Source organism: Schistocerca gregaria, chromosome X (assembly GCF_023897955.1).
Source record: "Schistocerca gregaria isolate iqSchGreg1 chromosome X, iqSchGreg1.2, whole genome shotgun sequence".
NCBI classification, from domain to species: Eukaryota; Metazoa; Arthropoda; class Insecta; order Orthoptera; family Acrididae; genus Schistocerca; species Schistocerca gregaria.
This window is the reverse complement of record NC_064931.1, coordinates 657261175-657270948: the sequence shown is the minus strand read 5'-3', so window position 1 is coordinate 657270948 and position 9774 is coordinate 657261175. Positions and strand designations below refer to the sequence as shown.

Here is a 9774-nt window from a genome sequence, read left to right as displayed (position 1 = left end):
TCTAAATACTTAGGGGTTACGATTAGAAATGACCTAAATTGGAACGATCACATAGATAATATTGTGGGTAGAGCAAACCAAAGACTGCGATTCATTCGCAGAACACTTAGAAGGTGTAACAGGTCTACTAAAGAGACTGCTTACACCACACTTGTCCGCCCCATTCTGGAGTACTGCTGTGCGGTGTGCGATCCGCATCAGGTGGGACTGACGGATGACACGAAAAAGTACAAAGAAAGGCAGCTCGTTTTGTATTATCGCGAAATAGGGGAGATAGTGTCACAAAAAATGGCTGAAATGGCTCTGAGCACTATGGGAGTTAACTTCTTAGGTCATCAGTCCCCTAGAACTTCGAACTACTTAAACCTAACTAACCTAAGGATATCACACACATCTATGTCCGAGGCAGGATTCGAACCTGCGACCGTAGCAGTCGCGCGGTTCCAGACTGTAGCGTCTAGAACCGCTCGGCCACCCCGGGCGGCAGATAGTGTCACAGACATGATACGCGAGTTGGAGTGGCAATCATTAAAACAAAGGCGTTTTTCGTTGCGACGAGATCTTCTCATGAAATTTCAATCACCAGTTTTCTCCTCCGATTGCAAAAATATTCTGTCAGCACCCTCCTACATAGGGAGAAATGATCATCACAATAAAATAAGGGAAATGAGGGCTCGCACAGAAAAATTTAGTTGCTCATTTTTCCCACGTGCCGCTCGAGAGTGGAACGGTAGAGAGACAGCTTGAAGGTGGTTCATCGAACCTTCTGCCAGGCACTTTATTGAGAATAGCACAAGAATCACGTAGACGTAGACACGTGTTTAGAGGAACTTTCATTCGTCAGCGCCATCTATCGTGGCAACGATGCATTTCCGGAAAAATGTTCACAGGACCTTTTTTCCTCCATTTCCATTCGGGAATCCGTCTGTGTATTTTTTCGGTTTTATTCGTGGTCACCCCGTATATAGCATTTTTTCTGTTTTGGCTGTTAACTTATTCACGCATTTATAGGCACTGCAGTCCGGAACCGCGCGACTGCTACGGTCGCAGGTTCGAATCCTGCCTCGGGCATGGATGTGTGTGATATCCTTAGGTTAGTTAGGTCTAAGTAGTTCTAAGTTCTAGGGGACTGATGACCTCAGATGTTAACTCCCATAGTGCTCAGAGCCATTTGAACCATTTCTTGTTAACTATTTTGGTATTCTGTTTCTGAGCCTCAAATAGGAAAAGAGCCCGACATTCAGTCAAACAGGAATGAGGAAACCAGGTAAACATCATTTCCAACGAAGCAGCTATATTACACCATCGAACTGTAATCCCACGCAGAGAGGCATCCGGGGCTGGCTCAGCTCACCATTTCGCATGCTAGCTAGCTCTGCACGTTACGGTGTGCGAGCAGATCAGATGGCGTCGGACTAATCTGCAATTAAACTAGGGAGGGAGATTGTTTGGGCAGGGGCGGCGCAGTGGCGTGAGAACGGTGCAGGTGTGCGGCGCAGCGCGGCGTGCCTCAGTGAGCCAGCCGCCGCCGCAGCGCGCACACCGCAGCCGCAGCCGCCGCACGCCACAGCCCGCCATGCCGCTGCTACTGCTACTGCTGCCGCTGCAGCTGCAGCTGGCGCGCGCCGCCACCTTCACCGTCGACGGCAGCCTCGCCGCTGTCGACAGCGGTGAGTCCCCCACCCCTCGCATCAGGGACACGTGCACACCACACACGTGCCCGCTCACCGCTCCTGCAACAGCCGCTTAATCACAATCACAATATGCACTTCATAGCGTCCCAAAACTTGTGGGTTTTATATTTTCATTTTTCGTGGTTTGTTGTTACTTGCACACCTATGATTAAAACAGGTTACTAAACAACTAGCACGCTCGTAATAAACGTAGGTCACGCATATCGTTTCAGTCGAGTCGATTTAATGGCTGTGTTTCGTAATATCTTCTGTGTACTTAAAGTAAGCAATGCAAATCTATCAGTTACCGGATCGTGGTGCAATAACGTAATCTTGATTGTTATATAGCTGATCAGCTGCTAAATATTCGTACATACTACAGCACAATATTTAAAGGAATACTGGCATATGGTTCAAATGGCTCTGAGCACTATGGGACTTAACTTCTCAGGTCATCAGTCCCCTAGAACTTAGAGCTACTTAAACCTAACTAACCTAAGGACAGCACACACATCCATGTCCGAGGCAGGATTCGAACCTGCGACCGTGGTGAGCGAGGAACATAAATTGTCATGTAAAGACAGTAAATAATTACCGTATAATACTGGCAATAACGAAATGTTATTGACGTTTCTGTAAAGGGACGATGAGAGGGAAAATCACTTCGTCTGCACATTTTCGTCTAAAGGATTGGTTCAGAAACTAAGCACTCATACATGCATTCCATAAACATTCCCAGTAATACAATTTATTTGTAATTCTGTTCTGTTTATATGTTACTTCTCTTGTGCGATGTTTTAACAATTTTTCTGTGTATGTTGTTGGGTTGGGTTGTTTTGAGGGAAGACACCAAACTACGAGGTCATCGGTCTCATCGGATTAGGGAAGGAAGTCGGCCGCGCCCTTTCAAAGGAACCTTCCCGGTATTTGCCTGGAGCGATTTAGGGACATCACGGAAAACCTAAATCAGGATGGCCGGACGCGGGATTGAACCGTCGTCCTCCCAAATGCGAGTCCATTGTGCCAGCCACTGCGCCACCTCGCTCGGTGTGTATGTTGTGCATACGTATTCCTTAATAAAAATTTTCGTTAGAAGTATATCTCTTTTCTCAAACCAGCAGCTTAGTTCGTGCGATCAATACTAGAAATAACAATAATCTTTGCAGTCACTTACTTTATTCCGAAAAGATGTCTATTATTCACAAAACACATTTTTAATAACTTACCACCAGCCATAAAAAGCTTAATTACTAATGAAATTCATTTTAAGAGAAATCTAAAGGATTTGTATACGGCCAGCTCCTTCCTTTCCATTAACGAATTTCTTAGTAGAAGCAACTGATGTGTATATGTTACTAATAACAGCAAATAATGCGAGTATTACGTACAATCTGACTTCTGTACAAATTCAGTGCAGTAATGCGATCATTGTAAATAAGTGTAGTAAAATGATTTTTCTGTTTAGTGATGCATAGCTACAATAGCCTAAAATTATCAAATGCTCCATAGTGTGTTGAACATCTGAATGATTTTTGACAAATTTTCTATTACATTGTAAATGAAAATGTGTTTTAAGATTTTCTGGCTTATTCCACATCAGTGAGGAACATTCCACTTGGGGTCAATGGGAGGAACAATAGCATGTTTATTTTTCGTTGTAAATATTTATTAGGTACACTTCTTTTCTGGTATTTTCAAAGTCCTGGAAGATGTCCTCACTATGGATCTTTTGAAACGAAAAGTATGCATCTAACCAAATCAACGCCATGGACCTCCTTTAGACAGTGTGTAAGATTGAAGAACAGGGAAACTTATTGTTTTCTCACAGAAACTTCAAGGACGCTCATTTTTAAAACGCCGCAGACCAGCTGCAATCCACGTTTATGTCTGTACCTCCTGAATAACCCAAAACTTTTACGATGGTGTTTCAGATTTTATGAATGTACGTACGTGCTTAGAAGCCCATTTGCACTGATGTATCAAATATTTTTGTAATATTTATCATTATTGTACATGACAATGGAAAGAATTTCCTATTAATAACCAATTCAAAATGTAAAAAAAAATGACAAACTTACACTTTGCTTGTACAAATGTTCGAATTCAATGAAAAGGGTATTTTGGTTGTGGAAACGAGGATAACGGAGCGTATTCGGCATCCTTATTTTTTGGTTTTCTCACGTTAAGCAACGGAATGTTCTACAGCGTCACCTCTGCACTCCATTAGATGCTTTACCAGATGTACCGAAAAAGATAGAAAATTTATTTCCAATTAATCAGCAAAGCTAGTAAACATACATGGGCCTTTCATTAATCCTTACTCATTTTGTCATTTGTAGCAGTGCTTACGCTTTTCCTGAGACGTTAAGGATGTATTTGTTAATCTGTTCTTTTACTTCACCAGAGGTCTTTATTTTTTCCTAAGGAAGGACGTCGCTTTGCGTGGTTATCTTTCCGTGACATCAGCCCTCCACACATCCTTTCTCCTTCATACAATTTTCCACTGCTTCAGATGAGACCTTGAAAAATGCTGCTCGTGGACTAACCATCTAGTTCTTTGGAGTAAAAAATTCGCAGTTAGCTTTTATTTACGTAACTGCTGCACAAGGCACTTTTCACACTTCTAGCTTAAAACTGCACAACTCCGAACTATCCCTGCGTTCGTACATCTGCCCCCAGGTGAGAAATTTACATTAATGTGACTTCTGCAGCTGATACTTCCATTATGCAATCATGTAAAAAATAGCTAAAATTGTCCACAATTTTAGAACATGAATGCTGACATTCATTAACTGCGAATTGCGAGTGATTTAGTTATCCGTGAAGATGAAAATCAAAATACCAAAATTTAGTCGAAATAGTTGTACGAATGCAGCGGATAATAATGATACGTTATTCAACAAAACGTAATTAGAAAAGAGATGAAATATTGAACCTGTTGCATCTTTTCGCTTCTCAGCACTGACAGAACTGAGATATAATCGAAGTAATGGACTTAGTCATACTACAAACCAATAGCATCACGTGCCCAAGACATTTAACTGCTTTAGAAATATGTCCAAGCTCTTCCAGATTAACAATACTTACAGACAGGTAGTTCTTCTCAAGCAAATATGAGAACGTAAAAGAAGCCCGATTAACGTTTAAAATCCTTTTGACATCTGGCCAGTAGTGACGGAACCGAAGCTCTGTTGGCCAAGAATTAGTAAACCATCCCTACATTCACATTAAGTGCTTTACAGAAACCATGGAAGAGGTAAATATGCATGGCCAAAAAATGGTTCAAATGGCTCTAAGCACTAAGGGACTTAACATCTGAGGTCATCAGTCCCATAGACTTAGAACTACTTAAACATAACTAACCTAAGGGCATCACACACATCCATGCCCGAGGCGGGATTCGAACCTGCGACCGTAGCAGCAGCGCGGTTCCGGACGGAAGCGCCTAGAACCGCTCGGCCACAGCGGCCGGAATGCATGGCCACGCTGAGACTTATAATCTGTCTCCTCCATAATAAGGAGCCTCTGTCTAATATCCTGCGATCCTCGGCGTATGGCAAAACGTTAGCTATTTTATATCAAGAATAAGCCAACCGTTCGCGGTCGTTGAACATGCATCTAGGTTAAAATAGCGGATGCTTTGTGTTGAATACTATGGAGAACTGCTTACGTAAATAATGTTATTTCTAAATGAAAGGAAGGTATAAGGTGAACATCAAAAAAAGCAAAACGAGGATAATGGAATGTAGTCGAATTAAGTCGGGTGATGCTGAGGGAATTAGATTAGGAAATGAGACACTTAAAGTAGTAAAGGAGTTTTGCTATTTGGGGAGCAAAATAACTGATGATGCTCGAAGTAGACAAGATATAAATTGTAGACTGGCAATGGCAAAGAAAGCGTTTCTGAAGAAGAGAAATTTGTTAACATCGAGTGTAGATTTAAGTGTCAGTAAGTCGTTTCTGTAAGTATTTCCATGGAGTGTAGCCATTTATGGAAGTGAAACGTGGACGATAAATAGTTTAGACAAGAAGAGAATAGAAGCTTTCGAAAGCTACAGAAGAATGCTGAAGATTAGATGGGTAGGTATTGAATAGAATTGGGGAGAAGAGGAGCTTGTGGCACAACTTGACGAGAAGAAGGGATTGGTTGGTAGGACATGTTCTGAGACATCGAGGGATCACAAATTTATTACTGGAGGGCAGCGTGGAGGGTAAAAGTCGTAGAGGGAGACCAAGAGATGAATACACTAAGCAGATTAAGAAGGATGTAAGCTGCAGTAGGTACTGCGAGATGAAGAAGCTTGCACAGGATAGAGTAGCATGGAGAGCTGCATCAAACCAGTCTCAGGACTGAAGACCACAACAACAACAACAAGCCGGCCGCGGTGGTCTAGCGGTTCAGGCGCTCAGTCCGGAACTGCGCGACTGCTACGGTCGCAGGTTCGAATCCTGCCTCGGGCATGGATGTGTGTGATGTCGTTAGGTTTAAGTAGTTCTAAGTTCTAGGGGACTTATAACCACAGCAGTTGAGTCCCATAGTGCTTAGAGCCATTTTTTTGAACAACAACAAATGTTTTGTGCTTTTATTACTTAATTTTTGAGCCACTACAGGCCCATACTCAGGTAGAGGCACTTTAAACTTTGTAACATTCGGTGGTATCGTGGCGCTGATGGAAACAGTTGAAAGTTTACAGAATGAAATTTCACTCTGCAGCGGAGTGTCCGCTGATATGAAACTTCTTGGCAGACTAGAATAGTGTGCCGGACCGAGACACGGAGCACACCACCGACCATTTTCCCCCACCATCATTGTTTTCGGCATTTGGTTTGAGCGGTCGTCAAATAACTCCCCTTCAAGTTCATCACCGAACACTTCCCCTAGTTTTTATTATTATTGTTATTATTATTATTTTTATTATTATTATTACAGAGGGCTACCAGCCCTCTGACCGAACATAATGGGCAGTGGTGCCGACACCGACTGAGCTACTTAGACACGACCCACGACCCGCCCCTGCAGCTTTACCTCCGCTAATACCACATCTCCTAACATCCAAACTACATAGACGCTCTGCAGGCAGCTTTATCTCCGCCAGTACCTCGTCTCCTATCTTCCAGACTTCACAGAACCTCCCCTGACGTCTTTACTTCCGCCAGTACCTCGCCTCCTATCTTCCACACTTCACAGAAGCTCTCCTGACAGCTCTACCTCCGCCAGTACCTCGTCTCCTATCTTCCAGACTTCACAGAAGCTCTAATGACAGCTTTACCTCCACCAGTACCTCGTCTCCTAACTTCCAGACTTCACAGAAGCTCTCCTGACAGCTTTACCTCCGCCAGTACCTCGTCACCTATCTTCCAGACTTCGCAGAATCTCTCCTGACAGCTTTACCTTCACCATTACCTCGTTTCCCATCTTCCAGACATCACAGACGCTCTCCTGACAGCTTTACCTCCACCCATACCTCGTCTCCTATCTTCCAGACTTCACAGAAGCTCTCCTGACAGCTTTACCTCCGCCAGTACCTCGTCTCCTATCTTCCAGACTTCACAGAAGCTCTCCTGACAGCTTTACCTCCGCCAGTACCTCGTCTCCCATCTTCCAGACATCACAGACGCTCTCCTGACAGCTTTACCTCCACCCATACCTCGTCTCCTATCTTCCAGACTTCACAGAAGCTCTCCTGACAGCTGTACCTCCGCCAGTACCTCGTCTCCTATCTTCCAGACTTCACAGAAGCTCTCCTGACAGCTTTACCTCCGCCAGTACCTCGTCTCCTAACTTCCAGACTTCACAGAAGCTCTCCTGACAGCTCTACTTCCGCCAGTACCTCGTCTCCTATCTTCCAGACTTCACAGAAGCTCTCCTGACAGCTCTACCTCCGCCAGTACCTCGTCTCCTATCTTCCAGATATCACAGAAGCTCTCTTGACAGCTTTACCTCCACCATTACCTCGTCTCCTATCTTCCAGACATCACAGAGGCTCTCGTGACAGCTTTACCTCCGCCAGTACCTCGTCTCCTACCGTCCAGACTTCACAGAAGCTCTCCTGACAGCTTTACCTCCGCCGGTGCCTCGTCTCCTATCTTCCAGACTTCACAGAAGCTCTGCTGACACCTTTACCTCCGCCAGTAGCTCCTCTCCTACCGTCCAGACTTCACAGAATCTCTCCTGACAGCTTTACCTCCGCCAGTACCTCGTCTCCTATCTTCCAGACTTCGCAGAATCTCTCCTGACAGCTTTACCTTCATCATTACCTCGTCTCCCGTCTTCCAGACATCACAGACGCTCTCCTGACAGCTTTACCTCCACCCATACCTAGTCTCCTATCTTCCAGACTTCACAGAAGCTCTCCTGACAGCTTTACCTCCACCATTACCCCGTCTCCTATCTTCCAGATATCACAGAAGCTCTCTTGACAGCTTTACCTCCACCATTACCTCGTCTCCTATCTTCCAGACATCACAGAAGCTCTCCTGACAGCTTTAACTCCGACAGTACATCGTCTCCTATCTTCCAGACTTCACAGAATCTCTCCAGACAGCTTTACCTCCACCAGTACGTCGTCTCCTATCTTCCAGACATCACAGAAGCTCTCCTGACAGCTTTACCTCCACCCATACCTCGTCTCCTATCTTCCAGACTTCACAGAAGCTCCCCTGACAGCTTTACCTCCGCCAGTACCTCGTCTCCTATCTTCCAGACTTCACAGAAGCTCTCCTGACAGCTTTACCTCCACCATTACCTCGTCTCCTATCTTCCAGACATCACAGAAGCTCTCGTGACAGCTTTACCTCCGCCAGTACCTCGTCTCCTACCGTCCAGACTTCACACAAGCTCTCCTGACAGCTTTACCTCCGCCAGTGCCTCGTCTCCTATCTTCCAGACTTCACAGAAGCTCTGCTGACACCTTTACCTCCGCCAGTAGCTCCTCTCCTACCGTCCAGACTTCACAGAATCTCTCCTGACAGCTTTACCTCCGCCAGTACCTCGTCTCCTATCTTCCAGACTTCACAGAAGCTCTCCTGACAGCTTTACCTCCACCATTACCTCGTCTCCTATCTTCCAGACATCACAGAAGCTCTCCTGACAGCTTTACCTCCACCCGTACCTCGTCTCCTATCTTCCAGACTTCACAGAAGCTCTCCTGACAGCTTTAACTCCGACAGTACATCGTCTCCTATCTTCCATACTTCACAGAATCTCTCCTGACAGCTTTACCTCCACCAGTACGTCGTCTCCTATCTTCCAGACATCACAGAAGCACTCCTGACAGCTTTACCTCCACCCATACCTCGTCTCCTATCTTCCAGACTTCACAGAAGCTCTCCTGACAGCTTTACCTCCGCCAGTACCTCGTCTCCTATCTTCCAGACTTCACAGAAGGTCTCCCGACAGCTTTACCTCCACAATTACCTCGTCACCTATCTTCCAGACTTCACAGAAGCTCTTCTGACACTTTACCTCCACCAGTACCTCGTCTCCTATCTTCCAGACTTCACAGAAGCTCTCCTGACAGCTTTACCTGCACCAGTACCTCGTCTCCTATCTTCCAGACTTCACAGAAGCTCTGCTGACACCTTTACCTCCGCCAGTAGCTCGTCTCCTACCGTCCAGACTTCACAGAAGCTCTAGTGACAGCTTTATCTCCGACAGTACCTCGTCTCCTATCTTCCAGACTTCGCAGAATGTCTCCTGACAGCTTTACCTCCGCCAGTACCTCGTCTCCTATCTTCCAGACTTCACAGAAGCTCTCCTGACAGCTTTACCTCCACCCATACCTCGTCTCCTATCTTCCAGACTTCGCAGAAGCTCTCCTGACAGGTTTACCTCCACCATTACCTCGTCACCTATCTTCCAGACTTCACAGAAGCTCTTCTGACAGCTTTACCTCCGCCAGTACCTCGTCTCCTGTCTTCCAGACTTCACAGAAGCTCTCTTGTCACCTTTATCTCCGCCAGTACCTCGGCTCCTATTTTCCAGACTTCGCAGAATCTCTCCTGACAGCTTTACCTTCATCATTACCTCGTCTCCCGTCTTCCAGACATCACAGACGCTCTCCTGACAGTTTTACCTCCACCCATACCTAGTCTCCTATCT

General features: G+C 45.4%; 1 protein-coding gene across 1 annotated transcript in view; it reads left to right on the top strand.

Moving 5' to 3' along the window:
* The first annotated feature begins 1516 nt into the window (after positions 1-1516).
* Positions 1517-9774, top strand: part of LOC126298793 (uncharacterized) — a 484775-nt gene continuing 476517 nt past the window's right edge. The window contains exon 1 of the mRNA XM_049990259.1: positions 1517-1670. Within this exon, the coding sequence (XP_049846216.1) occupies positions 1577-1670 (94 nt within the window). The 5' untranslated portion in view covers positions 1517-1576. The remainder of the gene's footprint in view (positions 1671-9774) is intronic.